We start from the raw sequence: 14,353 nt of genomic DNA on the forward strand, positions 1-14,353 counted from the left end.
AAAGCTCTTTTGTAGGGTCTATTATTGAAATAATGAGGTTCATAATGTGTAAAATCTCAAGATTACTACAGTTGCCTGACTTCTTTTTTTTTTTAATTTGACATTAACATAACCTTAATTTTTTTAGTGCAAGTCGAATAGGAGACAACCTTATTTCCTTGGTGCTCATTACAGAAATCCAAAGGCAAAAGAGCACATGACATCACTAACCATGGCAGTTGCACACTGCTAGATTTCCAGGACAGTTCTGTAGTGAAATAGTCTTACAGTGAGAGCTGGCAGAATTTTAAGTTGTGAGGCACAGCACTGACTTGGTCATCTGATACTAAAGTGAGCCATAGAACTTGCAGATGACAGTGAAATGCAAGTCAGTGGGTTTAAGAGAGTTCACATATTTAGAACATAAGAGCTGCCATACTGTTTCCAGCAATAGCAAATCCAGGTCACAAGTACCTTGCAAGATCCCAAATAGAAAAATATGTTATACTGCTTATCTTAGAAATAAGCAGTGGATTTCCCCACATCCATCTAATGGCCTATGGACTTCTTTTTTAGGAAGTAATCCAAACCTTTTTTTTAACCCTGCTAAGCCAACTGCTTTCACCACATTCTCTGGCAACGAATTCCAGAGTTTAATTACACAATGAGTGAAGAAATATTTTTTTATATTTGTTTTAAGACTACTACTTAGTAGCTTCAAGTCATGCCCCTACTCCTAATATTTTTTGGAAAGAGTAAACAAACGATTCGCATCTCCCTGCTATGGCAACTTATCCTAGTACCGAAGCACTCTCCACCCTGAGAACCTTTCTCTTGTAACATCGCTCTCGCTGACTGTTATCAGGCCAGGAACTCAGGACCCAGTGACAGCTTTCTCCCAGGCTTCTATGGTCTCCAGGGCCCCAGCACTCTCTGCACGGGATCAGTCACCCTCTTCCTTTTCCCCACCCCAAGACACTCACCAGTCCAGAGACCCAGTTACTTCTCTACCCCCCCCCCAGCTCAGGTGAGCCAGAACGAAGTGTGCTCAAGATGGCGGCGGTGGGGGTGTCATATGGGTAGCAGAGAGAACTGGTAGAGAACACAGTAAAAGAGGATACTTAAGTAGAGGCTGAGAGGTCTGGGAGTGAGCTACAATCTTTTCTGGGGAGATCCAAAATGATATTGCCTCCTTTAAAGAAGATCAGAGCTTTCACCTGACATAAGCCAGTTGGGTAGGAGAGTAAAAGAAACGAGGAGCAATGGGAGGCCATTGATGCCGTGCGGAAACACTGGAACAGAGCAGCCAAGAATTACAAAATAAGCTGCAGGACCTTGAAAACATAACATAACATAAAAACTTATTTTTATACCGCAATACTGTTAAGTTCTAAGAAGTTTGGATTATAGTTTAATGGAAGTTTCAGTTACTGTTACCCAGGAATCTGGTGAACAAATATGGTTTTTAGGTTTCTCCTAAAATGTTGATAGGTGCTAGAAAATGATCCTGGCGATGAAACCTGCGTTGGGGACAGCTGCCAGAGACTGATGACTTTATTGATTGTATGGACGTTGTTAAGAACTGAACCCAAGTCCAGAGACAGAAATCATAAGTTGCACAGAGCTCCCACGCAGGAACTTCTCTCAAGACATAATAGCATGTTACCATGAAGAAAGGCTGTATCCTGGGAGGGGCATAAACTCAAGATATAAGTGAATGCCAAACCAGCAACAAGGAAAAGGCATAAAGAATCTTTGGAAATCACCCAGAACCTGAGGCCTAATAATATCAAATACAGATGTATTTTTCCCCTGCCGGACTGGCATTTATCATCAGCACTGGAATCGCCAGAGCCATGTCAGTAGGCACTGCTGTACAAACCCTGAGGTTGGTACCATAACAGGTATCTTGGCCCCCACCCTCCAGGGGAGGGACATCTCAGCAGTGTAGGGGCATCCAAAAAGGCAGCATGTGGCGAGCAATGGGAAGAATTTGTATTGGAACTTGGGTTCACAACTGGCAGTACCTTTATAAGCATATGAGAGAGTTTAGAAGGGGGTTAATGCTAGAGCCAAACAAGAAAACATGAATGATCATTTGCAGGGACTCCAACTGATTATCTTTGCTGCATATTTGAACTGCCTAGTTTGTGGTTTAGTAGTCTTGGACTGAACAGGATACTTAATTAGAGGATGAGAGGTCTGGGAGTGAGCTGCAATCTTTGTCGGGGGAGATCTGAAATGATATTGCCTCTTTTAAAGAAGATCTGATCACTATAATATCATCGGAGCTGGACTTGGGTTTCTGAAGGTGTTGAAGGGAGCAAGAGGGACTTTGAAAGCTATGCCAGCTGCAGAGATCGTATGGGAGAAAGTGACTAGTGGTGTGCCCCAGGGCTTGGTGCTTGGGCCGATCCTATTTAATATTTATATCAATGACCTGGAAGACGGAATATCCAGTGAGATCATTAAGTTTGCAGACGACACAAAGCTATGCCGGGCAATCAGATCGCAGGAGGATAGCGAGGAACTCCAGAGCGACTTGTATCAGTTAGAGAAATGGGCAGAGCAATGGCAGATGAAGTTCAACGTGGAGAAATGCAAAGTAATGCATTTAGGTAGTAAGAATAAGGAACACGAGTATAGAATGTCAGGCGCAACTCTGGGTAAGAGCGAACAAGAAAAGGACCTGGGTGTACTGATAGATAGGACCCTGAAGCCGTCGGCACAATGCGCGGCAGCGGCAAAGAAAGCAAACAGAATGTTAGGCATGATAAAGAAAGGAATCACGAGTAGATCGGAGAAAGTCATAATGCCGCTTTATAGAGCAATGGTCAGACCACACTTGGAATACTGTGTCCAACATTGGTCTCCCAACCTAAAGAAGGACATAAAACTGCTGGAGAGGGTGCAGAGACGAGCAACGAAGTTAATAAGAGGTATGGAGAACTTGGAATATGAGGAACGACTCAAGAAACTGGGACTGTTCTCCCTTGAGAAGAGGAGGCTGCGAGGGGACATGATCGAGACGTTCAAAATGCTGAAAGGCGTCGATAAAATAGAGCAGGAAAATAAATTATTTACGTTGTCCAACGCAACACGGACAAGAGGACATGGTTTGAAGCTAAGGGGGGACAAGTCCAGGACAAATGTCAGGAAGTTCTGTTTTACGCAGTGAGTGGTGGACGCCTGGAATGCTCTCCCAAAGGAGGTTATTAAGGAATCCACTGTGCTGGGATTCAAAGGCAAATTAGATGCACATCTCCTTACGAGAGGCATAGAGGGATATGGGTGACTAAAACTACACCAGGTGTATACCTGACTGGGCCTCGCGTGTGCGGATCGCCGGACTCGATGGACCATGGGTCTGATCCGGAGATGGCAGTTCTTATGTTCTTATCCATGATAATCCAGGGCCCCTGGTGACAGAGGGGGTAGAGGTGTATGAAATTCATAACTCTTCATTATTTGTTCCCATCTGCTGGGTGATGGAGATAAGACATCAGTTTTGGACTGGTCTAGTTGGACTTGAGGAAATAAAATTATAAGATAAGACCAAATTTTCTTGTGCTCTTCCCCTGTTTTGACGGTTGCTTTTTGATAATGCTGCTGTGTTTGAGCAATGACTGTTGTCCCTTGTTTGTACCCTGTTTCAAGTTGACATAAATAAAGTAAAAAAAAAAAAAGACCAAATTTTTGCATTCTGCTGCCTCTTTGTTTAGGAGATATAATTATGAAGATCATTTTTGCTCTTCCACAGTTCATTACTGCTATATTGCTATGTACTGCTGATGATATTATCTAAGCGTGTTTGCCTTATCGTCTACATTAAAATACCAGAAAACACATAGTACAAGCTAAATGACAGAAAATGCCCAGAATGTAAATTATCCAAGCTCCCATTTCTAGCCTGGTTTGTTAGAACATAAGAATAGCCTTGCTGAGGATTTAGCAACTCTTGTTTTTAAACATGAAACACATTTTCCTAAGTGCAATGGTTGTGTAATTGATTGTAAGGCAAATTAAAATGCCATTGAAGAATTTAACTAATACTTTTGCAGTAGTTCTCTGATGTAGTTAAATTGCTACAAGAAAATGTAGTTAAACTACTTTTTAAGTACCGGTAGTTGGAGCCCAGCACTGCAAACAATGCTAATAGAAATGCTATTTGCATTATAGAGCTTTTGTTTTGTTTTAATTATGTTATCTTGTACATTATTTCTCTTTTATTAAATATAGGCAGTTGTAGAAAAGTCACACATGCCCGGAGACCTGTTTAATTTATACCTGCATCAAAATTATCTCGATTTCTTGACTGATATAGATGATGTCGTGAGGGCTAGCAAGTATATGAGCACTGCAGACATCCTCACAGGGGACTGGAATGTAAGAATTATTCATCTCAGTACTAAGCTTTCTTGCTGCTTTTTTCCTCATTTACAGAAAAATAGCTGCACGTGTGTACAATGAGCATCTAATTCTCACCTCTTTCTAATACCGTGTTTCCCTGAAAATAAGACAGTGTCTTATATTAATTTTGAGTTCAAAAAACGAATTAGGGCTTATTTTCGGGGGATTTGATATACCACTCCCACTTTTTTTTTTTTTTAGTTCAATCATCTTTATTAACATCTTTGTTTCATAACATACAATGGGTTACTGACCAAGTACAGGTAAACATTTTACTGACTTAAACAGTTTACAATGTAACAATTGAATAATAAAAGAAACTCCATTGAATATATTCAGATAGGAGTGATAGAGACAAGATATGTACATCCCAACAAGTAATCGGTGAAGATAAAAACAAAGATTTTATTTTTTTCATATACAACAATCATCTCTCCCTTTCTCTCCTCTACCCCATTCTTCCTCTTTACTTTCTCTCCCCACCTCATGTGCAGCATCTTTCCTCCCCTCTCACCCATCCCCTTGTGCAGCATCTTTCTATCCCTCCCTCCCATACACTTGTGCAGCACAACCCCACCGACCCTCCCACCATGAGACTGGCATACCATACCTCCAAGGCCTCCAAAAACAGCAGCAGAAGCAACACTCTGAATGGGCTTCTTTGCGGTCTTCCCCACTGGGGCCTTCTCTCTGCCACATCACTGAGCGGTGGCAGCACTCTGAATGGGCTGCTTCGTAGCCTTCCCCCACCAGGACCTTCCCTCTGTCACGTCACTGATGACATCATCAGTGATGTGGCAGGGGGAAGGCCACAAAGCAGCCCGTTCAGAGTGCTGCCGCCGCTGCTGTTTTTGGAGGCCTCGAGAGGGTCATTGGGGTTGTGCTATACAAGGGGATGGGAAGGAGGGATAGCAAGATACTGCACAAGGGAATGGGTGAGAGGGGAAGAAAGATGCTGCACATGGAGGGTAGGGAAAGAAAGCACTGCAGCCAGCAAATCGGGCAGCACTAATATCAAGGATGGAGTCGGGGACATTCGGGAGGGTCTTTGGGGGTCGATCTTAAATGTGGCTTATTTTGGGGGTAGGGCTTATATTAGGTGGATCTTTGAAAATCATGTTAGAGTTTATTTTCCGGATAGGTCTTATTTTCAGGGAAACACAGTAGTCATATAAAACAAGTAGAGAAAGCATGGATTATTATTACTACTACTATTACTACAAGCAGTCTCCGGGGTTTTTTTAAATCGTTCTTAAGTTGAATTTGTATGCAACTCGGATCCTGGTATTCTTCACCTCCTTGAGGCCCCTCTTGCATCCCTTTCCATCCATCCCACTGTTCCATGTCCACCACCACATCTAACATTACTCCCTCTCATCTCTCTTCCCCATTCATCTCTACCTCACTGCTCTCCCACCATCATGTTTAACAATTCTCTCTCCCTATGCCCAGCAATTCTCCTCTTCATCTCCCCACGTGTACCATCTCTCTTTCCCTCTCTCTCAGATACCCAATTCACCCTTTCTATTCTGTCCCACACCTCAGCATCTCTTTCCATCACTCCCTCCATTCATCCATCCTATGGCTCATGCTTCCCTCACTCCCTCCACTTTGTGCCCAAGTTTGTGTTGCGTCCCTCCCGCGTCTCTCTCTCTCTCTCTCTCTCTCTCTCTTTCTCTCTCTCTCTCTCAGGTGTTTACGTTCTGGCTGACTTCCTCCTCCTTCTAGCCGCAGTCGTTTTCCTGCACAAAAACACTGGCAGCAGCTCCTAAATGCGTCCCGCAGCTGTAAAACGGGGACTGCTTGTACTTATTTCTATAGCATCCTAGACATTAGTAGCTCTCTATTCACAAACACTTAAGTGGCAGTTCCTACTCACAGAGATAGTTATAAGAGGTGGAGCGTTAGTTTTTGGGGGTAACTGGGGAGGGAAGAAGAGTAGAGAAAAGACTCAATTGGAATTCCCTGACTGCTAAGTTTTGCTGTATTAAGATTTGTGGTGCAGAAACTGGAACTGCTTCTCCCACAGAAATGCAGTGGACTTCTTTTTTTTTTAGGGGAGAGGTTATTTCTTTGGAATCTCCAATCCAAATTGCCCCGTTTTCAAACTCTGTTTCTTCATCAGTTTTCCCACATGCCAAATTTTTTGGGGAGGTATATTTTTGCCCTTGGCTAGGCAAATGTGTAGACAAATTATATATAACTAGTGTTTAAGCCCGTTACATTAACGGGTGCTAGAGTAGATGTCTGTCTATCTTTTTTTTTTTCTTTGTCTCTCTCTCCTTGGACGCTGTCTGTCTGTCTATCATTCTTTCTGTCTGTGTCTCTCCCTGGCCCCTGCCTGTCTGTCTTTTTTTTTCTTTGTCTCTCTCTCCTTGGACGCTGTCTGCCTGTATTTCTCTGTGGCCCCTCCCCTCCCAGAGCAAAGCATGATTGCTGTCTGCCCCCCAGCACACCCCTCCCTCCAAATCATCCCCCTTTCCCTCTCCCCCTGCCCCTTGTTGTGCCATGCGTGCCTGCTCCGTGGCCCCCCTTCTGTTTCCCCCTTCCCAGAGCAAAGCATGATTGCTGTCTGCCCCCCAGCACACCCCTCCACCCAAAGCAGCCCCCTTTCCCTCTTCCCCTGGCCCCCTGTTATGCCATGTCTGCCTGCTCCATGGCCCCCTTCTGTTCCCCCCCTTCCAGAGCAAAGTATGATTGCTGTCTGCCCTCCAGCACACTCCTCTCTCCAAAGCAGCCCCATTTCCCTCTTTTTTTTAACTTTAAAGTTGCTCTCTGTTCTCATGATAAACACCTCCTTCACATGGGACAAATCTCAGGCAGGGGCTTTAGGGTTTGCAGCAGCGGTGGCATTATAGGAACAGATCGGAGGAGCACAGAAGTCTTTCCATCCCCCCTCACCTTTCAGCAAGCAAATGTCCGTTTCACAGCTCGTGCAAACCCTCCACCCGCGCACTCCTCTCATCATACACGATCACTGTTGCGTAGTGGCTGGTGAGCAGATGGCCCCATTCCTCCTCCTGTGCAGGCAGGATCTGCTACAGGCTCCCTTCGTTTTTTTTAAGTTTAAAGCTGCCGTGGCGGCTTTTCTCACGATCCCCGCCTGCATCGGAAGCCTTCTCCGACGCAGGTGCGGCTTGTGAGAGGAGCTGCAGCGGCGGCTTTGAACTTAAAAGTAACTTCGGCCAGGGAGTGTAAGGGAGCCGGCCAGACGCGCGTATGCGCACTCCTACCTGCCATGGACCTACGGATCATAGATCACGCAGGTAGGAGTGCGCATGCGCGCTTAGGGTTTTATTATATAAGATTCTTTTAACTTTCCTTTATGTTGGAAAGAATGAGAAGTAAGTTGTCCTAGTGTATGTATCACTGTTTAAGATAAATCAAAGAGCTAATAGGTCACTTTTCAGAAGAATATAGTGAGGCTGAAACTGTCAACATCCAACAGGCTGCATATGGAGGGAGGATATGGTGAACTAGCTATGAAAAAAGACAAGAGGAACAGTGAAAAGGAAAAACATCTAGAACTCTATCTCGGAAAAGAGAGATGGCATTTGCATTTGATTAAAAAAAAAAAATTAAACTCATTATTTTTTTCAATGGATATCCAAGACAAATTACATTCAAGTGCAAAACAATTATATTTCCTTCACTATAGCACACTTCATTATAGTAAAACTGGCAGTCAAAAATGCTGTACTTTGTGTTATCTCATATATGACATGTTTCATTTCCCAGTCTCGAGCTGCTCTGAGAGAGTACAGTGCTTCTGTGGCTACTAGAGGTGTGATGCATTCCAACACAGCAAGAGCGTATGCCCACTGCCAAGGAAGAGTGGGGTTTAAACCTTTACATAAGCCCCAGTGGTTGCTAATCAACAAGAAGGTAAAGCACGATGTGCACAGAGGGAAAATGACTGTCAAATATAATGGTGAATATATTGAGTGTTTGAGAAGTGTTTTACTTTGTGTATAACCTTGGGGTGCCTGCATGCTGAACCAAAGCAAGTGCCTATGTCTCTAGAAGACAATTTACTTGATTTTATGAGAGTAAATTAGAATTCAAGTGTGCTGAACGTGCAGAACAGCAAAAAAAATGGAGTGATAAAGTCTTGGAAGAGTTTCTTTTGTGCCGGGCATTTGGCCTGAGTGGGATTATACATAAATTTATTTAAACAGCAAGAAAAAGGAGTAACCCCTCCCCCTTTCCTTTTTTTTTTAAACAGTCTACTAACTGGTATGGCATGGTATAACTGTGACGATGAAGTAAAATTCCAGTTCTGCAGCTGTGTGCTATTGTCATAATGAAAAGAAGCTCCTGTTCAATTAGATTAAATTAAACTGCTTTGTTAATTGAAAGATGATCATGATTTACTTGCTTAAAAAACAAATAAGGTGTTGAGCCTTCAGCTCATTAGAAATGATTATGATGCAAAGCTATACACTGCTATGGTTAAGTAGGACGATCATTTACTGCTACAAACTGAGCTAGTCTTGGACTTGACTCCATTGCATGCAGGAAGATGTATTTCTGATTTCCTAGTTGATTTCTCTAAGAAAGAGAGTACATATCTCCATGCACGTAGGGGGACAAAATAGGACTGTCTCACTGACATGGAGTTATATGTCTACATACAGAAATAAGTTTCTGTTCCCAAAGCTGATTCTGGTCCTTTACCTTCAATGCTGGGATGGGGCAGCCATCACTCCAGAGTGATGCCTATAGGTCAGCATAAAGGTACAGCTATACTAAAAGGAACAACAGACTTTGTCCTTCAACCAGAAGATTGGATTGGAAAAGATTGAGAATTGTAATGAGGATGAAATTACATGCTTGGCATGAATGATCCCCTGTTATAAATGTCAGATTAGAGCTGAATGCAAGTCCCTTTTAGCTGAATCTGATATCTGCATTCTGGCAGCCTTCTACATGATTAGGGATGCTTAGTTGCATAATTCTATCAAAATATTTCATCACTTTTATAGACTTTATTGCTACTCACTTTATTAAACATTTTCATTTTCTTTGTTTTCTTCTTTAGTATCGCGAGAACTGCCTTGCTGCAAAAACTCTATTTTCAAATTTCTGCTTAACATCTTTGTGTCTTCAGACCCAGCTGTTACCATATCTTGCCTTGTTAACCAATCCAATGAGAAACCAAGGTACATTAATTTTTTTGTAAAACCATATAGAAGGGGGGAAAAAAGACAGATGTTACAGTTGTATTTTCAATCATTCTATTTTCATTTGTTTGCCAAACTTATGGAAGAGAACTACAAACTAAACTACATTGTCATGTTTCATTTCAATCTGGAGCATCTGGATGTTCTGTGGCAGAATCTGTGAGCATTCTGTTCCCTCCTATTCTGATTGGCCCAGGCACCTTAGGCCCCACCAGTAGGTGGGGCTTTGGGACGGATGGGCCAATCCGGCCTCATTCTGTCGTTGGCTGCCTGCCAGACAGGCGGGTTCCGGCCATCTAAACCAAAGGTACGGGGAAGGGGGGTGGGGGTGTTGTGGGGGTCGGCCAGGGGGGTCGCGGGTCGGATGGGGGGGCGGTCGGAGGTTCTTGGGGGGGGGGGGTCGTTGGGGGGAGGGGGGTTTGCGTCAAGGGCAGAAGGGCCTGGGATCCCTCCTGCCCGTAATGTAGTGCGGGGTGGGGGTAGGGGGTTGCCGTGGCCAGGAGGGTTTGGGCTCCCTCCTGGCCCGAACAACTAGCGGGTGGGGGGCGCCAGGGCCAGGAGGGCTTGTGCTCCCTCCTGGCCCGATATTGTTGGGGAGTCGGCGGGGCAAGAGGGCTTGAGCTCCCTCTTGCCCCGATCGTGTCGGGGGTGCCGCGGTTGGCTGGGGCAAGAGGGCTTGAGCTCCTTCTTGCCCTGATGTTGTGTGTGTGGGGGGGAGTGATGCATCGCGGCAGGAGATGCCTCATGTCCCCTACCGCGATGCCATCAATTCTCTACCCGAACTGCTGCGGGTCACGGCAGTTCGGGTAGAAGATTGATGGCATCGCGGTAGGGGAGATGAGGCATCTCTCCTGCCGTGATGGTTAGGTTGCCGGGCTGCTGAACTGATGGCGCCAGCGGCCATCAGCTCAGCGGCCCGTTTTTCGGCACTTAGACCTGGTTTTATTTAGTCTAAGTGAAAAAGATCTAAGTGCCGACTAAACTGTATTGGTTATACCTGTTGTACGGCTAGGTGTAAGTCGGCCCACCTCCCGCCCACTGCCCGCCCTTTCCCCTCCTCTAAACTCACCTCTTTTCTCTCTGTGCGTTTAGAGGCAGGGGAAAGGCCTAAGTTGGTTTTAAATACTTCTAAAAACCAGCTTTGGTTATGGGTACTTGGACGATCAGGCTTTTTGATTGTCCAAGTAGCCATTTAGGACACTTTTTAGACGTTGTTTTTTTTTTTATTATTACCCCCATAGCGTCCAAGGAGAGAGACCAAAAAAAAAAAATACAGAAAGTGGCCAAGGAAACAGACAGCAAAAAAAGACAGCCAAACTCAGCCAAATAGAAAGACGGAAAGAAAAGCGATAGACACACAGCGGCAAAGTAGACAGCAAAAAAAAAAAAAAAAGACAAACATATAGCACCCAATGAGAGAGACAGACAGCAAAAAAAGAAATCAGACAGACAGACAGTGTCCAAGGAGACAGACATAAAATAAAAACAGAGAGATAGACAGTGGCCAAGAAGAAAGACACACAGCAGCCAAAGAGACAGACAGACAATGGTCAAGGAGACGCACAGCAAAAAATAAAACAAAACAAACAAACAGGGAGGCAGACATACACAAACAAAGGAGGCAAGGAGAGATTAAAAAAATGCAGACTTACACAAATAAATAAATTTAAAAATTATATAAATTTCTAAATCTACACATCTATTCTAGCACCTGCCACTCTTTTGTGTGTGACTGTTTCCTCAATCTCACTAAGGAGTCTGTGACAGTGTACGTGTGGCGCTTTCCCTATTGCTACAAGGAGCCTGCATTGGACCCTGCCAGAGCTGCTCCAGAAAACTGAAAACTTCTCAGATAAGCCAAAACCTGTGTGCTTGGGGCAGGGAGCAATTTTGTTTTGATTTGGGTAAAGCAGTTGTACTAGGGGAGCAGTTACTAATCTTTAATTGGTTTGGGTGAACAAAGTGTGCTGAGAAAGGAGCCAAGGAGCGATATTTCTTTGTTTTGGGGGGAGGGGTGTGCTTGCTAGGGGACAATAAACAATCGAGGGGGAGGGGTGTGCTTGGTAAAGGAAAAGGAACAGTCTTGCATTGATTTGCCGGGAAATGTGTGTTGGGGAGGGGGTTAGGGAGTGATTTTGCATTGCTTTGGCAGAAGGTAGTGTGCTTTGTTTGGATCAGGTAGTGATCTTGCTTTGATTTGAGGGGATAAATTTGTTTGGAAGGGGGCCTAAAAAAAAAGTCACAACAGTCAGTGAGCCTATACAACCATTGCCAACATTCAGTGTACCCAAAACAACCAGTTCCATCAGTCACTGTGCCAAAAACAAACAGTGACAGCAATCAATGAGCCTATAGAATCACTGCCAACAGTCTGTGCTTCTGTGAAAAGCATCAAATACCTTTTTAAATATGTATACAAAGGTCATGATTGTGCAAATGTTGTCATTCAAGAACAGGGTAGTTTAAATCATGATGAAATTAAAAATTTTATTAATTCAAGATATGTGAGCGCTTCAGAAGCAGCATTGCGTTTGAATGGATTCAAAATGCATTATCAATCATATACCATACACAGATTAACAGTACATCTTCCAGACGAACAATCTATATTTTTCAACCCAAATAACATTTCTACAGCAGCACAGAGAGCTTCACAAAGCAATACTCATTTGACAGCTTGGTTCAAATTAAATCAAAACCACGAGGAAGCATTCCTTTACACTATCTTTGATTCTGACCTTTGTACTTGGAAATTACGTCAACGTGGTACTGAAAAAGTTATTGGACGCATATATTATCCCAGGACAAGCAGGCAGGTATTCTCTAGTGGGTGATGTCATCCGACAGAGCCCCGATACGGACATCTTGCAAGCATGTCTTGCTTGAAGAAACTCAGAAGTTTCGAGATGCCCGCACCGCGCATGCGCCAGTGCCTTCCCGCCCGATGCTCCGGGCGTGTCTCAGTTCTTTTTCTTCCGCGGAGCTGAGAAGTCTATCTTCAATTTGCGCCCATTGAATCTCTTTTTTGCCTTCTATTTTGCCGCGGGTTGAGTTCTTTTGGCTCTCCTGTGCATTTCTTTCTTTCTTTGATTTCTTTTTTCCAAAAAAAAAAAAAAAAAAAATTTTTCCTTCCAATACCGGGTCGGCCGCGTGGCTGGGGCCCCGCGCCTTCGACCTTGCAGCGGAGCTTTTCCGGCCTATGTCCCGGCCGATTACCAGTTTTAAAAAGTGTAGCAAGTGCCAGCGCGCGATTTCGCTCACGGACCCTCATCGACGCTGCTTACAGTGTCTGGGACCGGATCACTTCCCAAAATCATGCCGGCCTTGCTCCACTCTGACAGCGAGAGCGTTTAAGCGCCGCTGTCTGCTGTGGGAGTCCATGTTCAAGATGGAAGCTTCATCGGATCCTGCAGCTTCGACATCGACGGGTGCTTCGACTCCTTCTGCGAAGCCCTCTGCCTCCCCGGCTGCTTCAGGCCTCCTGAAACCGGCATCGTTCACACCGGTTTTGGCCCCGGCTTCGGCGCCGGTGCCTTCCTCTGTCTCCTCGGAGCAGGTATCGACCCCGACAGTTCCACCGGTGGTGCTCAAGGTGCCGAAGACTGGCAAGCAGAAGCACGCAGCACCGAAGGAGCGCGGAGACCGTGCGGAAGGGCCCCCTTTTGGTGCGGATCCCTCCATATCGGCTTTGTTGCGGTCCCTTCTGGAGGCTCAGTTCGTGGAGCTCATGCAGACCATGGGGCCTCGGCTGATTGCCACCATCCAGGGTGACCTTCCAGCTTCGGCTTCGAGGGGCGAACCGCCCCCTCCTCCTCCTCCTCGCCGCACGACCTCGTTGCTCGGCGAGGAGGAGCGGCAAGCGGTGTCCGGGTCCTCGAGGAGGTCCTCCGTTAGCGCTATACCTCCTTTGGAACCGATTCCCTCGAGAAGGGCCTCCCTTAGTGATATGCCTCCCTTGGAGCCCATCCCCTCGAGGAAAGCCTCATTTAGTGACCTGCCTCCCCTGGAACCGATTACTCTGCCCCATGACTCAGTGTGGCGTCCACCTTCGGGGCCACCCAGTCCTGGGCATAGCAGGAAGCAGGACAAGTTCTTCCGAACCCCCTATCAAACCTGGGCGGCGTCGGGGGAGGCGCCGACTCTTCCGCCTCTGCGATCGACGGCATCGAGTCCGATCTGCTCCTTGGAGGCGTCTGAACCAGTTTCTCACAGACGGGCTCGATCCCCTTCCAGGCATCGGGAGGGGCATCGATCCAGACATTCTTCGAAGCATTCCTCTCGGCACTCGACCGTCTCGCCTCAGAAGAAATTGCCTCGGTTGGGGTATGCTGCTTCGACTGGGTCTCCTCCTCCGGGCCCGGAGTTCGAGGACCCTGAGGTTTTCTACTAGTCCTGTTGCTCGCAGGCCTCTCTGGAGCCTGAAGCCTCTTCTTCTAGTCCGTCTCGCAGACGTGTCTGGTGGTGGTGGCTGCTGCACTCCGGAACAGGGGTCTTCAGGTATTTCCATACCTCGACGACTGGCTCATCAAGGCCCCGTCAGCTCCAACGGTCATTTCGGCGACCTTGACCACGATCTGCTTCCTGCAGAGCCTAGGCTTCGAGATCAATTTTCCCAAATCTCATCTGCAGCCTATCCAGTCCCTTCCCTTCATCGGGGCGGTACTGGACACCATTCGGCTTCGAGCATTCCTTCCTCCTCAGCGCATGGATGCTCTTCTTCGTCTCTGCCAGTCTGTGTCTTCTCGCCAGTCCATCTCAGCGAGACACATGATGGTCCTCCT

General features: G+C 45.8%; 1 protein-coding gene across 11 annotated transcripts in view; it reads left to right on the plus strand.

Moving 5' to 3' along the window:
• RAD17 (RAD17 checkpoint clamp loader component) overlaps positions 1 to 14,353 on the plus strand; it is a 91,585-nt gene that overhangs the window by 51,068 nt on the left and 26,164 nt on the right. For 8 of the 11 annotated variants that reach the window (XM_033926976.1, XM_033927068.1, XM_033927248.1 and 5 more), the window contains exons 13-15: positions 4,219 to 4,365; positions 8,128 to 8,274; positions 9,431 to 9,551. In XM_033926976.1, coding sequence (XP_033782867.1) covers positions 4,219 to 4,365; positions 8,128 to 8,274; positions 9,431 to 9,551 — 415 coding nt within the window. The remainder of the gene's footprint in view (positions 1 to 4,218; positions 4,366 to 8,127; positions 8,275 to 9,430; positions 9,552 to 14,353) is intronic. The other 3 variants (XM_033927341.1, XM_033927438.1, XM_033927156.1) reach the window with 2 other exon arrangements.

This window comes from Geotrypetes seraphini, chromosome 1 (genome assembly GCF_902459505.1).
Source record: "Geotrypetes seraphini chromosome 1, aGeoSer1.1, whole genome shotgun sequence".
NCBI lineage: Eukaryota > Metazoa > Chordata > Amphibia > Gymnophiona > Dermophiidae > Geotrypetes > Geotrypetes seraphini.